Source organism: Artibeus jamaicensis, unplaced genomic scaffold (assembly GCF_021234435.1).
Source record: "Artibeus jamaicensis isolate MK-2021 breed Jamaican fruit bat unplaced genomic scaffold, CSHL_Jam_final contig_332, whole genome shotgun sequence".
Lineage (NCBI taxonomy): Eukaryota > Metazoa > Chordata > Mammalia > Chiroptera > Phyllostomidae > Artibeus > Artibeus jamaicensis.
In genome coordinates this window covers 2833137-2851287 of record NW_026521788.1, presented here as the reverse complement: position 1 = coordinate 2851287, position 18151 = coordinate 2833137, and the positions used below count along the sequence as shown (strand labels likewise).

General features: G+C 45.2%; 2 protein-coding genes across 3 annotated transcripts in view; one reads left to right on the top strand and one right to left on the bottom strand.

Annotated features, from left to right (window-relative positions):
- Window positions 1-2026: 2026 nt before the first annotated feature.
- Window positions 2027-18151, bottom strand: part of LOC128627200 (uncharacterized) — a 38778-nt gene continuing 22653 nt past the window's right edge. Inside the window, exons 3-4 of the mRNA XM_053664028.1 lie at window positions 4251-4445; window positions 2027-2593 (exon numbers count right to left, since the gene is read on the bottom strand). Coding sequence (XP_053520003.1) covers window positions 2213-2593; window positions 4251-4445 — 576 coding nt within the window. The 3' untranslated portion in view covers window positions 2027-2212. The remainder of the gene's footprint in view (window positions 2594-4250; window positions 4446-18151) is intronic.
- Window positions 3389-18151, top strand: part of PCGF5 (polycomb group ring finger 5) — a 120143-nt gene continuing 105380 nt past the window's right edge. The window contains exon 1 of one of the 2 annotated variants that reach the window (XM_053663829.1): window positions 3389-3575. The gene's annotated coding sequence lies outside the window, so the exon portion shown is untranslated. The remainder of the gene's footprint in view (window positions 3576-18151) is intronic. The other variant, XM_037156678.2, reaches the window with a different exon arrangement.

The window sequence follows — 18151 nt, the reverse complement described above, 5'->3', positions numbered from 1 at the left end:
GTGGAGAGGAACGGGAGCCAGAAGGTTCACTGAGACCTTCTGCGGTCCGAGGGGCGCCATACTTTCCACACGTGGCATTCGACAAGTACCCTAAGACATAACCTCTGGTCATGGAGATTATTCAATTATGCCTTAAAAAACTTTCAATGGGTGGTTCTGGCTCTGGTATTTACTAGCTGAATAGCTATGGGGAACCATAACATTTACTGATAATTATTGAAGACTGTATGCCAGGCGCTGTGCTATGTGTTTTACCTGTAAAAACATTTCTCACAACAACCCACTGAGGTGGATTCTATTATTACTTTTCCTATTTTATAGATGAGAAAACATACATAAGTTCAAGGTCATATAGCCTAACATTTGTCAGATCAGGGATTTGAAGACAGGTAGCCGAGCTCTAGTACTCGTGTTTAACTATTGTAATACTCCAGTTGTAATCCGGAGTCTTCTAGGCCTCAGTCCCCTCACTTAAAGAGGGACAAGTTGGGCCAGACAATGTCTTTCTAGCTTTAAAAATGCTATGATTTTAATTGTATGAATTATATCTCTGCTTAATGTAGTTAGGGTTAATCTGGGTTTCTGAGTAGTCTGTCTGGGATCTCAAGACAAATTTCTGAAATCTGTTTTTTATTTATTAGCTGTCTTTTGGGTTTCAGATAAGTTGGATGATAAGATTCACTGTCCCACCAAGCATGCCATTCCTCAATCTCCATTTATTGAAATTCTACCTATCTTTCAAAAGCCATTCTCAACCATTAGAGATTTAGAGTGGAGATGTATTAAAGGATTGGGATTTGGGAGAAATAGCTGTGCTAATGCAAGGAAAAGATGTAGAATAATGAAGAACGAATGGAGGGAGACACTTAGAGATGAGGAAGAGTCCTGTCAGCAGTGTTAAGGGTGATCCACACTAGTAAAGCCTTCTTGATAATGGGCAACAGTAAAGCCAACAAAGTTATACTCAGTGGTACCCAGCTAATAGATGTGAGTTGAAGATTAAATGAGATAACATGTGAAATATCTAACACAGTGTCTAGAGGGGCAACAATGTGATTGTTCCGAATTTCACGAGCTACCAGAGAAACCTCTCATACCTGCCATGCTGAGGAAGGCTGCCCTCCTGCTTGGAAGGAGCAGCCCAAGCAGGGGTCAGAAGAGGCTCGGTGGGGAAAAGACAAGTCAGGAGGGTAAGACAAGTATAGGAACACAAAGAGAAAAATGAGAGGCAGAGCTAGAAAAGTAAGAGAGGCAAAGGAAATGTAAGGGAATCCTGGTAGAGAAGAGAATAGATGTAGAAATGGAAGCAAAGAAGAAAAAGAAAGGGGGACTTCTGTGGCTCGGAAAGAAAATGTTTGTGCTGCCCCTGGAGAATCTAACCCAGAGGAAGGGTCCCAGAGGTAACCAGGTGCAGCACCCAAGCTGGGAGTGCTAGTCACTTGCCACTGCTCTCTCACATCCAGTCTCCTTTTCCTGCTCTGCTCCTGATCTGTCCTATCCGGGTTCTGACCTTTGCCCTCGGTCATCTTGTCCATTGGCTTCTCCTGCTGTTCACCACTGGGTGGCCCTGCAGTATTGGAGGTTCCTGGAAGAAGTCAGGGGGTTTCTCCCACTCTCTCTGCTTTGGGAGGCACCCTAGTAGTTACATTTCCTTCCAGGCTCCAGCTCCCACTGGATAAGCCCTTGGTGGTTCTGGCAGCCTCCTCCGTGTGGCCCTCCAGCCCTGGGGGTGGCGGTGTGGGGGGGGGCACAAACACAGCAGCTGCTAATCTCAGGACTGCCTCACCTTCCCCAGGTTGCACTTCCAGTTCTTTCAACCCCCAAGTAACTAAGTCACTGCAGTGAATTATTGCTATTGAATTTTCTGGGAAAGAAAACTTGACTCTCACTTGGAGTCACCCTCAGAGTTGAAAGGCAACTTCCCCAGTGGAAGCAGCACATCATGAAAAAGAAATCCAGCCATTCCAGGAGCCAGGAAGGGTCAGGGTCCACTTCTCCAGTGTCTGATTGGAGAGGGACACTAACTGTCAGAGCTGAGGGACTCTTAGCCTAGAAGTTATCTGTAAAATGACTGGGTTTACGGCCATTCCTGTCTATTCCTTCCTGATTTACTGTACTCACTTTGATCGCTTGAAACTTAACTTACAGAACACTTGAGTTTTATTCCTCTCAGGGTTATCAAGTGCCCATTATGTGCATAGAGGATGCATTGCTAGATGTGGTGGGGAGGGGACACAGGAGAGATGGCGGGCATTCTCAATGTTTGGATGTGTCTGTTTTTAGCAAGCTGAGGTTTGTGGCTATCAGGAGACCCTTTCGAGTTTTTACAGTCCCAGCAGAACTGCAGACACAAGGAGACAATTTTATCCTCATAGCATTCATCTTTCCCGTCTCCCAAGTTCTGTGAAACCAGGCTCCTGTTCTTCAGGAATCCACAGCCGAGCGGGGGCACAGAGTAGGCACAGACTGAGCCTCGAGCCACGCCAATGCCAGAGGTAGGGTGGATTCTGCGGCAGGGAGGGGGATACATGAAGAAGACAAGCTGAGTCTGAGGGTTTGACAAGTAGAAGGTGCTCTGGGATTTTCCGGTTTCCTGGGAAAGAACAGAGCGTCAGTATCAGTCGTGAAAGGACAGAGGCACCTGAGATGTTGTCTGTAAACCAGGCTGTGGGGGTGACGTTCGGGCAGTGGGGAAGAGACTGAAGGGTGGAGGCGGCGTGAAGGACTCGGAGACTAAGGGATTGGGGCTGGAGGACAAGGGAGTCACTGGAGGATCTTGAGCACCCTGAGGCAAGGTCACTTCTGGGATGGCAACTTTGCTGCTCGGAGGGACGAATTACCAGCAGAGAAGCTGGAGACTGGAGAAGGAACTGCAGCTCCCGGGGATAGTTTATGCAGGAAGCCTGGGCTTGACCATCACCCAAGGGGCAGATCACCATCTGAGCTTCCTTTCCATCCATTCAAGGGCAAGTTTCCTCCGTCCGGGGGCGGGGGGCGAGGGAGTGCCCCTTCTACGGTTGGGTGATATCCAGTCTCCAGCGTCATAAGTTTCCAATTTCTCCTTGCCAATCGGCTACTACAGGTGGGCGACTGAGAGCTCTGGGCAAACATGTGGCTCCACCGCAGCCCGTGGCAGCCGCCGCGGTTCGTCCCCTCCAGGCCCGGGCGCCGCCGCGGGCCGTGCCGGGCAGGGTGCTCCCCAAGCTGCGCGGCGGCTGCTGGAGGAGGCCAGGCGGGCGGCAGCGAGAGGCTGTGCCCCAGTTTGTGTCCAATCAGGGAGTGCGGGCTGTGCCCCGAGCCGGGCAGCAATGCGTAAACAAACCCGCGGCAACTCCTCCGCCCCCTGGGCTCGCTCGCCCGGCGCCCGCCGCTGCTGTAGCCGGCTACGCTCTGCTCGCGCCCGCCCGCCCGGCTGGCCGGCCCTGCCCGGCACCCCCGCCCCTCGCAGCTCTCACCCCCGCCGCCCCGCCCCGCCCTCTCCGGCGCGGGCTCCCTCACCTACCGCCCCACGCGCGCGCGCTCGCGCACCACGCGCCCCGCGCGGCCCGCCCGGATCGTGGCCTCTGGAGAGCAAGGTAAGGGCGGTGTGCGGGGACCCGAGCGGCTTCCCTGCCTGGCGCGGCCCGGGGAAGTTTCTGACGTCGCTCTTTTGCGCTGGGCTGGGGGAAGCCCCCTGCTCCGGGGGAGCCTGGCGGGCGGGAGGGGCGGCCCGGCCCCCGGGGGTCACAAGTTGCCCAACCTGACAGCGGTGCGGGCGGGCGGCGCGGCGGGACCCGGCACTGTGCGGGCGACGGGAGGGCCCCGAGGAACTTTCTCCTCCCCGGAGGGCTTCCCTCCAACCGCGGCCGCGGCCCCGCCAAGGGAGCAGCCGGCTCCCTGGCTAGAGGGAGACCATAAATGTGTTTGAAGAAGCTGACGCAGTTGGTGACGCTCGCTGCTTCCTGATGGGGACCGGCCACGGCAGCGCCTTCTCCGAGGAGGGACGAGCGACTTCGCTCGGGCCCTTCCCCCGCCCGGGAGCCGCGCGCCCCGGTGCCTAGTGTGGGGGCTGTGAACTGGGAACGCAAGCATCTGGTCCCCGCTGGGGAACGGGCCCCGGCAGCGCGCGTCGCTTCCGTTTTGATCCGCTCGGGTTATTATATAAGATGTCACGGAGAGGAGAGGGGCGAGCGGGAGGCACGTTGTCGAGGGAGCGTCGGCCTGCCGCGAGCGGCGGGAGGGGCGGGAGTCGAGGCCGGGCGGGGACCCACCTGTGCGTCCTCCGCGCCCCTGCGAGCGCCGCCCGCGCGCGAGCCGGGGTGGGATGGAGGTGAGGTCCGAAGGGGCGGACGGACGTGCCCGCCGCTGCCCTGCCGGGCCGGGAACACTCGGTCCCCGGCCGAAACGAGCCTTTCCTCTCGGCCGCGTGGCTTGGGTCTACACGTTTCTGGCTCCAGGCGTTTGTACTTTGACACATTTGTTTGATATTAAGGAAGCTGCGTGTGCGGCCGTCGTAGTACGCCCGGAATGTGTGCCCGTAAGCTCGAAAGCGTTGAATGAATCATCGCCCCGCGGACCCGGGCACCGATGATTCATGCGGGTATTCACGCGCGCGTACCCGCCGCGTGCCTCTGACCCAGGGTTCGCTCGCAGCGGTCCTACTGCAGCGAAGACGCCTGAAGGGGCGGGGAAGAGTTAATGCCAAAGGCTGATGGTTTATTTTTTCGCCCCTTCCACGATTTGGGAGGAACTTTGGGGGTGTCAGTTTCCGTAGATTTCCAGAGGCTTGTTTCACATTCTTGGAAGGGTTACAAGATTCCACCTGGCTGCCTTAATGAGTCGGTGGAGGAGCGCTGATTCGCTGCAGAGCTGGGTCCTGTCTCATTCAGAATTTGGATGGTGTCAAGTGAGGTTTGGGGCTCTGAGAGAATCCTTCTAGTAAGTGTCTCTACTTAAGTACCACTAAAGTAATTAACAAAACTTAAAAAGTTAGTGGATCTTAAGAGAAACATAAGTGGCTCCTAAGTAGAAAAGTCCTACTTAAAAGGACTGGTGGGGTGGGAGGAGCTTAAAAGCTAAATCCTAATAGTTTGCCATTAATTACAAATTTATGACTATTGTGACCTCCCTGAAAGACTAACTTGACTCGTTTACACCCCAACTCACCCTTGTAAGATTAAGTAAAAATTTCTTCACCACTTAGTACTCTGCTTAGCAAGGAAGGCCCTCTGAATCATCTTAAGTAGCTTTTTACTCCTCACCCTAAGAACTACCTCTAGTTCTATTTCATTTTCTTCATAGTACTTCATCACTCTATGAAATGATTTATATTTAGGGGTTCTTTAAATGCTATCTCTGCATTAGGATGTAAGCCCCATTCTGGCAGGAATTTTTAAAAGGGTTTTATTTATTTATTTTTAGAGATAGAGAATGGGAGGGAGAAAGAGAGGGAGAGAAACATCTATGTGTGATAGAAACAACCATTGGTTGCCTCTCAGATGCCCCCAGCTGGGGACCTGGCTGGCAGCCCAGACATGTGCCCTGACCCGGAGTCAAACTGGCAACCTTTTGGTTCTTTGCAGTCTGGCGCTCAATCCAGCTAAGCCACACCAGCCAGGGCTTGCAGGAATTTTTGCCTGTTTTGTTCACTGCTATAACTTCAGCACTTAGAACTGTGCCTGGCATATATTTGGCACTCAGTATTTGTTGACTAGTGAATACATACATTCATTTTTCCTGATTTCTTAGTAGAAACATCTTTGACAGTTAAAATTCAGTGCCTTTTTGGGCCAGGCACTAAGATGGTACAGTTCTAAATTTTTTCTTCCACTTTTTTTGGTTGGTTTCGTCCTCTGTGCCGTTAACTTACAGCACAAGATGGGTTTGTGTATCACATCCCAAGGTGCTGAGTATGAAGAAAGAGGGGACATGTGGAGCCTTGTCAAGGGAAAGTGTTACGGTGTAAATCAGTGGAGGATTAAAAATATTCTCTGTGCTAGTTGGAAAGAAAATATGCAGGATATTGACATGGAATCAGCAAAATACGGATATTTTTCTATTCTTCTCTCCCCACTGTCCATGCCCCAACCTCAGAGTTAGCTGTAGTTGGGAAGGCCCACAGCAGGTAGAACTTAATATGAAGTATTGATTCAACTAAATGAAGACAAGGTTTGCTTCTCTGCAGAGGTCTTAACTCTGCTATTGTTGATGTTGCTAACGTAACTCCACAGGAGCGTAGATCAAAGGAGTTATTTTTAATTCTACTTTAAACAATGTAAGTGTATTATAACAAATTAAAGCTATAGTAATAAGCCATTGATATAATGGGAGAGTGATTTGAATGTAGTGCTTACTAGGACCTCCTTGGAGGGTAAACTTTAGTAAACTTTATATTATTATAAACAATAAACTTGGGCCCTGGCTGGTGTAGCTCACTGGATTGAGCTCGGGCCTGCGAACCAGACAATCGCGGTTCGATTTCCAGTCAGGGCACATGCCAGGGTTGCAGGCAGGTTCCCTGCAGGCCAGTTCCCAGCAGGGGATGCGCAAAGGGCAACCATACACTGATGTTTCTCTCCCTCTCTCCTTCCCTTCCCCTCTAAAGATAAATAAATACATTAAAAAAAAAACAAAACAATAAACTTGGGAAGCATATTAGCCAGCCTTCATCTTGTAGCAATATTTTAAGAACTCAGTACTTCCAAAGTCACTGCTAAGAAGATTGGGCACCCAGCAGTTCCCTTTCGGTAACACTCGTTGTGTTTCCGAAAGCGTACTCTCATGAGTGAGCCTAGATAAATTTAAAGCTAAAAAGGACCTTGAAGTTGCTTGGCATACTTCATTGCTTTTTACCAATCGCTTTTCTGAGGAAACTAAGGCACAGTGAGGTGACTTGCCCAAGATGCTGGGCAGGGATGAGAACCAAGGGTTCTGGCGTATTGTTGGAAGTCCCTGAGTAGCCAAAGCTCCCATAAGTGGGGGAGGAGTGACTTCTGCCATTAGCTGATTGTCTGCCTCTTGGAACCACTCAGAGAGTAAACTGTATCTCACACCCTCCCGTGTGCCTTGGACATCTAGGGGCTCAACCAATACTTGTCGAATGTGGTTGGACAAACAATGTATTTTTAAGTCAGAAATATTCTTAAGAATTGAAAACGCAGGAACACAAATCTCATTTCCAGATAAGACATTTTCTGACAGTCAGAATGCTGGCAGTAATTAACCTTAGAACTTTCATGGTAATGAAGCTACTATTTAGTTTCCCCGCCTCCAAAGTTTTAAATAAAATAGCTCATAACGTATAAGTGCGCACGCTTGCTTAGCTGGCCCTACTGGAGAGACAGTAGGAAAGACCCCTGGTAGGTCCTGCCTCTGCCACAGGGTCCATTAGAAAAGCCCAGGCTCAGACAGTCAGATGGAGTCGGGGCTGAAGCTCAGCTCTGCTCCTGAGGAACGGGCCGGCTCTCTGTAGCAAGCTGCCCGACTTTTTCAGGCATTCTCTCGTCTCTAAAATGTAATAGCACTTGACCCTGAAGGGTTGTTGGAGGACTGGCAGGGCGCACGAACAGTGCCTGGTGTACACTAGGCTCTTGATGAATGGTAATAGCTGTAGTCGGGACCTCTGATTTGTGTGGCCATTGGAAGAGCTTAATCTCTCACAGCGTCAGTTTGCCCACCTGGAGAATGGGGGTGAAGAGGAGACGGGGGAGGAGTAAGTGATCGCTAAAGTTTTGTCCATCTCTGTAGTTTAAGAAACCAATAAAGAATGTGTCATTCTCCTGTAATTTCAGTTTAAATGAAATGATTCATAGTGGTCTAACCAGGAGAACTGTAAAAAATGGCTAGTTTCTAGGCATTCCTAAGAATTTAGCATAATTAACTGTGATAATATTAAGTACATTTTTATCATTTTATATGCTATGTCATGGGTACAGAGTTAATATTTCCTTAATGCTTCAGTCTCTCAGTTTACAATCTATAGAGCAGCATAAGAACTATATAGGTTAATCAGACATGGACACCGTTTCTTCGAGAGGTTTGAGAGTCATATGTTAACTTCCTAACTGGGTTGTCCAAGTTAGGAAGTTATGAAGATATTCTCCAGAAGAGAAGCAGTGAGAGCCTAAGTCACAGTAGCGGCAGATGGGTTGGGTAGAAATAAATGCAGCAGGACTTGTTGACTAATTGGGGAGGGAATTGAGGGAGAAGGAAAATCTGACACTGAGTGCCTTTGCGTGCTGATGGCAGGAATGGAAATAGTCAGGGGGGGCCACAAGTAAAGGCACTGCAAGTAGTGGGTATTCAGTAGAAATTTGTGTCATTCATGGGAATGACTGGATTCGGGTATTGTAATGTTTTCCTGCTTATGGACAGTCTAGATGGATGGGAGCCATTCAAAGCAAAGGAAGATTTAGGGACATCCTTTTGAGGGGATGGGGAAGCTGTGAGAAAGGGTCAGCGTGTAGGAAAAAAGAATAAAAGGCCAAGTAGGGCCTTGGATAAACCATTATTTGTGCCCTTAGAGGGGGAGACAGAGGCTGATAGGATGCTGAGAAGAAAGAAGGAAGAGGAAAACAAGAAAGAGATTGGGTTAAAAAAAGGATGACAGGAAAGTTTGGAGGAGGCTGATGAGGTAGAGGGTCTGAGACTGAAGGCTGGGAAGAGGTCATTGTTCTCCAGACCGTTGTGAGTGGCCTTTGAGGATCAGGGGCAGAGCCTCAGTGGAGAGGGAAGTCAGCCAATGCCGGAAGAGCGCACGAATGGGAAGGAGCTGGTGCAAGTCCCAGCCAGCCCTGACTGCACTGCGAAAATCGGAGAGGACAGTGACCTGACGTGTTGAGAATGTCCGCGAAACCTTCTTAAAAACAAAACCTCAAGTCCCGAGAACGTTGTAGCTGTCAGTGGAGAGGACGGAACTGAAGGTCAAGAGAGGGAGTGGGAGGATAATGGATGCACCAGGCCCTCTGCAGGTGGGGAAGATAGGGGCAGAACTGGGTGAGCCTGCATCCCGGTTGCCCAGAATGGCCTCGGTTCACAAGTGTTCTCCCAATCTAATTATGGAACAATATTTTAACAAATATTTGGACATTAGTGCCTATTTTTACTCTCACAGAAGGTCTCTTTTTGAATAATATATTATTTGATGGCCCTGGTCATGACACAGGTAAAGTCGTTACTCATGGAAAAATAGATGTGATACAGAAGGAAAAAGAGGTTGAACGAAAGCAAAGAGAAAGAGATTTAGAGAGGAAAGTTGGAAGCTGAGAGGGAGGGTGGCTGCGTTCAAAGTGAGTTGGTTCCTTTCTGTTGGGAAAAAAAATGAACAGAGGAGACCAGTTTACTTGCTGAAAGTAAGCCGGGAGTGAGAGAGGGAAAGCTGGGAGGTGCAGGAGAGTGGGCAGGGCTGGGAGTAGCTGTGGATTTGCATGTGACAGGACCAAAGGTGATGAGGGCCCTGACAAGTGGCCTTGTGACAGGACAGATCTTCCCTGTATTTCTGGCTTTCTTCAGCAGTGCTCAGGAAGTTGGAAGTGAAGGTAGGTGAGTATCATTGGAAATACCAACTCTATATAGGCCCTTGCAAATAGGCAAGTGAAACCAGTGTTGATGGGCCGGGAAAATGAGCAGGAGATGTGAAATTAGAATGTGTCGTGAGTGACTCTTTAGGAAGAACAAAGAAAAGAGAAACAGTAAGGTACAGGGTGGTTCTGAGGCTATTGGCAAAGGGTATGTGAGGGGCTTGCAGGTGTCTTACCATTGTGGAGGGATCAGCTATGAGCGATGATGGAAATTCTAAGTGTGGCGGAATTTGAGGATGGAAAAGTGACACAGGCATAAGGTAGAAGAAGGTCATCGATCTTAAAAAAACTATGGGGTCAAGATGTTAAAATGATTATATATCAATGTCAGTGACTTTTAAACATTCTGGAATATATTTATTATTAAAGCCCTTCCAAACTTTTAATCCATAGACTTGGAAAGTACCTTAAAGATAGGGAGGTTATTTCTTCATTTAAAAGATGAGGATGGTAACCTCTTTTAAAGGCTTTCTGGAAAGATTATGACTTACGCAGATCACAGGTGTGTGTCTCTGGAAAGAATTGGGATCTCAGAATCTCAGTTTAGTATCACTGTACAGGGCAGAAGTAAAGCATCCACTGAACAAAATCTTAGAAAGCTTCCTCACCATTCAGCTCACCGACTGCTTTTAGAACACCAGTGTTTGTGGACCTGCAACTCCTCTGACGAGAGCTCCACTGAGGAAAGGCTCCATCTGCCAAACCCACTGCCACCATCATACTCAATGGGCAAAAACTATAAGCATTTCCCTAAAGACTGGGAACAAGACAGGGATGTCTGCTTTCATCTCTCTTATTCAACATAGTGCTGGAAGTCCTAGCCACAGCAATCAGACAAGAAGAAGATATAAAAGACATCCACATTGGAAAGGAAGAGGTAAAATGGTATTTTTTTTACAGATGACATGATACTGTACATAAAGAACTCCAAAGATTCCACCAAGAAACTCCTAGAGCTGATCAATGAACTCAGCAAACTAGCAGGATACAAAATTAATGCCCAGAAATCAGTTGCATTTTTATATGCCAATAATAAAGTAAGAGAAAGGGAAATTAAGAAAATAATTCCATTCACAGTTGCCTCAAAAAGAATAAAATACCTAGGAATAAACCTAACCAAAGATGTAAACCTAACCAAACCTGTACTCAAAAAATTCTAAGACACTGAAGAAAGACATTGGAGAAGATACAAATAAATGGAAGCACATACCGCATTCATGGATAGGGAGGATTAACCTCATCAGAATGTCCATGCTGTCCAAAGCAATGTGCAGATTCAATGCAATCCCTGTCAAGAGTCCAATGACATATTTCACAGAACTAGAACAAATATTTCAAAAATTTATATGGAGCCACAGAAGGCCCTGCGTAGCAACAGCGATCCTGCAAAAGAGGAACAAAGTTGAGGGAATCTCGCTACTTAATATCAAACTATACTATAAGGCCATATTAATCAAAACAACATGGTACTGCATAAAAACAGACATAGATCAATGGACCAAAATAGAAAGCCCAGAAATAAACCTATACCTTTACAGTCAATTCTTATTCGACAAGGGAAGCAAGCCCATACAATGGGTTAAAGATAGTTTATTCAGTTAATGGTGCTGGGAAAATACATGCAAAAAAAATGAAACTAGACCACTTCTACCATACACAAGAATAAATTCAAAGTGGATTAAAGAGTAAAATGTTAGACTGAAACCATAGAACTCCTAGAAGAAAGCATAAGCAATAAAATCTCGAACATTGCTCATAGCAATATTTTATCTGGTGTATCACCCACTGCTTTTAGGACACCAGTGTCCGTGGGCCTGGAACTCCACTTGCAGAGAGCTATGGAATCAAGTCCATGTGCGCAGACTTCTAACCAAAAGGCAGGTGATGGCACCTCTGAGGAGGACCCATGAAAAGCACCGATTCTTCCTCACCAATCAAGGAACAGATGACAACCAGTCAATAAACAAAATATTAACGGTGTTACCCATGAAACTTAGAGAACATTGCGTAGTGAAGCCCAAAACAGCCCGGTGCACTATCTACATCCTAGTCTACACTTCTACTGGGTGGAAAGTTTGAGGCTGCAGAGCAGAAACACCCAAGTTTCTTTCTCTCGTTTGCATTTCAGTTAAACCAGCTCCTGAAACACCAGGTGAATTTTTCTGTTAACTAGAAGTGAATGTAAAGACTCAGAGTGGTTTGAGCATAGTCCTCAGTCAATCAGTTTCACAGCCGTGCCCCGTGCATCTTTCCGTCCTTCCAGGGCGTCTCAGGAAACCCGGAGATGTCAGAGCAGAAACCTCCAGCTTTGGTACCATGTTTTTGAATTCAGCACTTTGGAAAAGTGGGAGGGTCTTTCTCATAAAATGTTTAAGGAGCCCTTACTGGACACTCGACACTTGACACTAGTCCTTATTCTGTCACTATTAGTGTGACCTTACTAATAACTATTGAGTGCCTTAGTTTCCTCATCTGCAGCATGGGAGAAAATAATGCCCTTTCTATTTCCCAGGTATTGGATGTGAAAGCTTTTTCAATGTAAATAGTCTTATGCAATGGTATCAATATCACTTTAGGGGATGCAACATCAACTAGGAAGTTTAAGAACTTTTAAAAATAAAGTGTTTCAAATAAAACAGCTAAGATGACTATTGAAATTTGGTGGGACTCTGGTTTAGGCACTCAAGATAAATCATGATGTCCTTTCTTCCTTTGCCCCTGTCAATGTGTCTAATAATTATGGCCAAATGAGATTAAAGCACTATGTTTTCTGACAAATTAAAATTCTGCCTCTTTATTTCTCTTTTAACTTTTAAAAGTATTTTTATTGTAAAATATAACATCTGTATAACTTCCGAAGTATAAATGTACAGTTTATTAATTATAAAAAGTGAATATCCATGTAACTACTACCCAGCTTAAGAAATAGAACATTTTAATTTTTGCCCTCATAGAAATTATTTTTCTTTAGAAAAAAATGTGTTTTTTTTTCAGGGAGGTCATGAGTAGTGACAGGAGGCAAAAATAAGTATAGAATATGTGTGCCTTTTGAGTGGAGTTAGATCAAAGGTATAATATTAGTTTTCTCTTATTTTTACTCTATAGCTATTTCTTATTTCTATAACTATGACGTCAGTGGTTAGGGCAAGTTCTGAGTTTTCAGCTTTGAAGAGCAAAATCTTCAGGCTAAGAATCTTCAGATGAGTGCCCTCTGGATGGGAGTGAAAAAGTTGTAACCCTCTGAATGCGAGAAAAGTCCCCAGGCTTAATTATTTTGTAAATGTTCTGATCGTCCATCCCTCCTTTGCCCATCTTTAGAAGCAAAACAGCTAAGACTCCAGTACTGATGACCACCATGTGCGGTAGTCACATGACTTCATAGGAGGAACTTAGTCATTATCAAGACAAATACCTTTCAGCTCAGCCCACCCTCAACTAGATTTGAAGTGGCGAGGAGGAGTCAATGAAAACAGCCTTATTGCATGGGAATCTGTATTTTCTTAGTTTAATTATAATCTAGTGTTCCAAATTCGACTATCTTTTAAGACTAGATGAGTCAATAAGTCAAAAGTGTTTTGTGGTATCCAGAAAAGGATACTCTTGAATATGTTTTTTATAATTAAAAAAAGAACATGATGAACATTGAAATCATTGGGAGAGTAGCTTAACCAATCAGGTATGTCTATAAAAACAGAAAAGTTGCAAGTGTTTAAAAAATTGATAAAGGCTCATCTTTGGGGGCAGTTTGTGTGGTGGTAAGATTTAGTTACAGGATGTTAGATTAGAATTTGGAGGGCCGAACATGTGTTTACTGCCGGCCCCTCCTGAGACACCACCATAGAAATGGTAAACCTGAGAAGGGGCAACAGCAGATGGGAGATGCCCACCAAATTTTGGAGGTTGAAAGGCAAGCAGACCTGGGGCAACTGACTTAGTATAATGGGGAAAGTTGATACTTAAATGTCTTATAGGAGGTTGGGAGCAGATACCAGGGAAGAGACTGCTAGTTTATTCCCCCAAAACCCGGAAAGGCTCTGGAATTGGAGACCTTGAGTTGTGGCCCAGGGCTGACAATAAGGGATTGACTGGAAGTCTGGAAAAGGAACTGCATCCTTGTTTAATTTTCCCTGTCCCGTACAGCAAAGACAAAGTACTTGCTAGACACTGGACATTTTTTCTCTGGAGGAATTGGAGTGAATGAACAATGTTTCCGATTTAGGGATTCCAGGCGGGACAGAGGGGAATGGTGAAATGCTCAACTGAAAACACAAATTTAATGAACTGTGCATACCAAACAGTGAGACCCGATGCTCTTTTTACCTCCTCTGATGCTGGGAAAGATATCACAGGACTCCTCTGGGGAAAATGAAGATCCCTATAGAAAAGTCCTGTACCTACTGACAGCTGAAGTCCCACAACAATAGCAAAACAAACTGTAGTGAGCCCACTAATCCACAACCCTACTTCCTCTACCCCATGAGCGTGGAACTTGCAGCGAGCTCTTTAGTGCCTTACTCTTAAATACAAATAGATACCCAATGAGTATGAAACCAGAACAAATGAGAAAAAATTACGGAGGGAACAAATACAAGGAGAAGAATTAAAATAAAAATAATCAAAACTAACACACACTTAATCAATGCAATGAGACAGGGCTGTAAAAAAAAGTCAGAGAATAATGATCTTGGAAATTAAAAGTAGCAGAATAAGAAAAAAAAAATCATTGGAAGGAGCAGAAGATAAGGTAGAAATACAAGCGAAAAGAAAGAAAAAGGAGAGAAAAAAATAGAATTACATGATCAGTTCAGCAGGGATTATATCATACAAATAAGAGTTTCAGAAAGAAACTACAGAGAAAAGTAGAGGAAATTGCCAAAGAAGTAATACGAGAAATTTTTTTAGAACTGGAAGCCATACATTTGTAGAGTAAGAGAATTCACAAAATAGCCAGGAGGATGAATGAAAAAAGATCCATCAGTGCATAAGACATATTATTGTAAAATTTCAAGATGCCAGGAAAAATGGGACTATCCTACATCTCATCTTGGCGCGGGGGGGGGGGGTAGTGGGGCGGAGGACACACATGCGAAAAAAATGGAGATTGCAGTGGCACCGGATCTCTACCAGGAACACAGACACCTGAGGACAATGGATGAACTCCTTCAGAATTCCGAGAGAAACTATTTACAATCTAGAATTTCCAACACGAACTATCAAGGGGAAGATAGACTGAAGACAGTTTGAAGGCATGAGACGTCTCCAAAACTTATGTCTATGCATCATTTTACAGGAAACCACCAGGTGGTACATTTTACCAAAATGTGTGCATAAACCAAGAAAGAATAGTAAATGCGTTTCTGGAAACAGGGCATCAGACATAGGAGAAAAGCAAAAGAAAATTCTAGGATGATGAGAGAAATTTGAAGAGGACGGCACAGCCCTAGAGAGAAGCCAGTCCCGGCCAGAATAGTGGGAAGAGCCACTCCTGGACTTTCCAAATGAAAACAAAAACGAAACTGAGAGACGATCTGATATATATGACCAAATGCAAGGTGGTATTTACAGGGGCTTTCCAGTCCCTGTGGAGCATCTGGGATGGATTAGTGACTCAAAACACCTAGTAAATTAAAAAAAGGGCAATTATAAACTCCAGAGAAAGAGCAGCAGAAGAAAAGACACATAGAGTGAGATGGGCTCAGCAGATAGTAATATTCGCAGAAGTCATAATAACAAGTCACTAGTGTACAGCTAAGCTGCTCATATGGCTAAGCTGCTATACTAGAGACTTCACGGGACTGTGACCTGAACAAAGACATTTACTTTTCCCTGTGTGACAGTTCAAGAACGAGCATTGCCAGTGAGCTGATGCCTCTGCTCCATGAAGCTTTTCAGGAACCCTGATTCCTTCCATCTCACTGCTCTGCCGTCTTCTAAGACATTGCTCTGATCTGCTTGGTTAAAACCTGGGGCTAGCATAGCATATCGTGCTCCGGCTTGTAGATGGGGATAGAACAGTGAGGGGCAAGTGTTTAGGGCCCATGTCTTTAAGTGACACACATCACTTTCACTCATATTCCAGTGGCAAAAATTTAATCACAAGGTCAGTGGTAACCCAGACACTGACTGGTCATAACACCTGTCTGCTGCACAGCAGGAGGGCCCTGGTGCATTTACACAATGGAATACTACTCGGCCATGAAAAGAATGAAATCTTACCTTTTGTAATAGCATGGCTGGACCTAGAGGGTATTATGCTAAGTGAAGTAAATCAGATAGAGAAAGACAAATGCCATAGAAACAGACTCACACACACAGAGAAGAGACTGACAGAGGGGAGGGGGCCGGGTGGGCTGTGAAAAAGTTGCAGAGAGTAGGCAGTGTAAACTGCTAGTTACAGAATATTCACAGGGATGTAGATTACCGGGTACTTGAAACATCAGGGACCGCTCTGTAGTCCGACAATTGTCTAGCCACATTGCTGTACATAGGAAACTAATACAGAATAATATTGAGTATAAACTGTATTTGAAAAATAAAAATAATTGATTAAAAAAAAGAACTACCAAGAAAAAATGTTCTGGAAGCTCCTTGCTATATCACACGTTAGCCCTTTGTATGCCAGAGAATGGGACATGGGGCAGGAGGAGGTCCCTGGGAGGGTGTGAGAGCAGCCGTTTAGCAGCCAACGTGGAAGCATTTTTGTACCAGTCGGTACAATGGTACTAAAACATACAGCCTGAATATCACCCCTGACCATACATGACTGCAAGAGAGGCTGGGAAAAAATGGTAGCATAACTGTATTAGGAGACTAGAATAGGATAAGCCAGTGCATAAAGACATCAGTAGTTATGTGAATTACTGTGTTTTGCCATGTATAATGCTCACTCATGTGTTGTGCACATAATATATGGGATTACCACACCCATGATCATACCCATGGTATATCATAATAATTATACCCATGTGTAATGCACAGCCTTATTCTTCCCTCGAAAATTTGGGCAACAAGGTGCACATTATACACTGCAAAATACGGTACTAAATTAAAATGGAAAAGTAATAAGTCAAGAAATGTCAGCATATCTATTATTTAGGATACATATGAAATATCAAATGAGAAGCTAAATGGTCTTTAAGTAGTTTGCCCTTGGGAAATGGTTTTGGGGGTGAGTGGAGAGGTGATGCAGGTTGTTGCTGTGCTTTTGTTTTAAGCCTGGTAGTACTGTTTGAGTTTTTAAATAGTTTGCATAGGTCATGTTGATGAAAGTAGAATTAATAAGAAAAAAAGTAACGCAGTGCTAGTCAGTGGATTAGGGAATGATTTACATGGATCCAGAGCTTTCAAAAGTATATATTAAAGGTTAAGAAGTGTTTCGAAGTTAGAATCCTTCCTCACAACTGTGATTCCAGCACTCACTGTGACTCAGAATCATTTGAAGGAGCTTTTGAAAAATTCAAATGACTTCCTGCCTCCCAGGATTCCAACTTGGCTTTGGTTAGGCCCCAAGGAGTCAGTAACTTTTAAGAGGACCCTGACTCCTTCTGATGTATAGAGAGGGTGTTTAGTCTAGTAGTTTAAACACCTTTGCTCCTGCTTTTTAAATGTGTCTTGCATTCTTGCTGTCCTTCAAGTCAGATCCTCTCTACATCTCAGTTCTGAGCTCATACGGTCTGTTCTGTGTCAGAAGAGCGGGAGGAAAGGAAGGGAGAGACATGGGAGAGGGCGTTTGGAGGACCGTGAGTAATGAGAATGGCCACATAGACAGCCAATACTTGCTCTCTTTTGTTCTGAAGAAATTACTTTAATTGATGACCTTATCTTGAATTTCTTATAGAGTGATTTTAAAGCTCGAGTTCAAGTGAATTTGAATAACATTTTGCTATTTCTTTACCTTCGGTGTGGCCTCCTGGATCTAAATCAGCCGCATCCTCAGACTGCCCTCAAGGTCTTTTCCTTCGGGTTTTGCCCCCGATGCTCCCAGCTGTGGTCTACCAGATGTTCACCAGTAGTGGCATTTCTGTTTTACACCTGGGATCACCAGCAGTTTCATAGCTCCCTAATTTCCTGTGAGGCAATTCTTAGAAAGGTGATTAGCAAGCAAGAGATAAAGGGATATTAGAATTATGTATGTACCAAAGTTAGACATCTTGTTACATTGGTCTTTGACTAAAGAGATTTAATACACCTGAAAGAAAAAATGTTATGTGAATGAGAGAAATATTTAAGATCTCAGGGAAAAACTTCTTTAGAAAAAGTCTAAGCAACATTAGATTTTTAAAGATACCGATGATTACAGGCATAGTTAAGGTTTCCTTTGTACTCTTCCCAGTCCCAGTTCCAGTCTCCCTAGACTCACGGGTCCTCATGAACAAGGAGTGTCAGAGATCTGCCTGTGAGGGTCGCACATCAAATCAGTGCCTGCCCCGTACTGTGATAGGACTTCCCTCTAGCGTGCTGTCCAGTTCGTGGGGAGCTGTCCTGACAGTTTCTGAGGGATTACCTTACATGCAGTACATGTTTAAAGCCGGGCTACAGTGGGACCCTTATGGTGAGGGGTTGATTCATCTCATCAACAAGTCTTATTTAGAGCT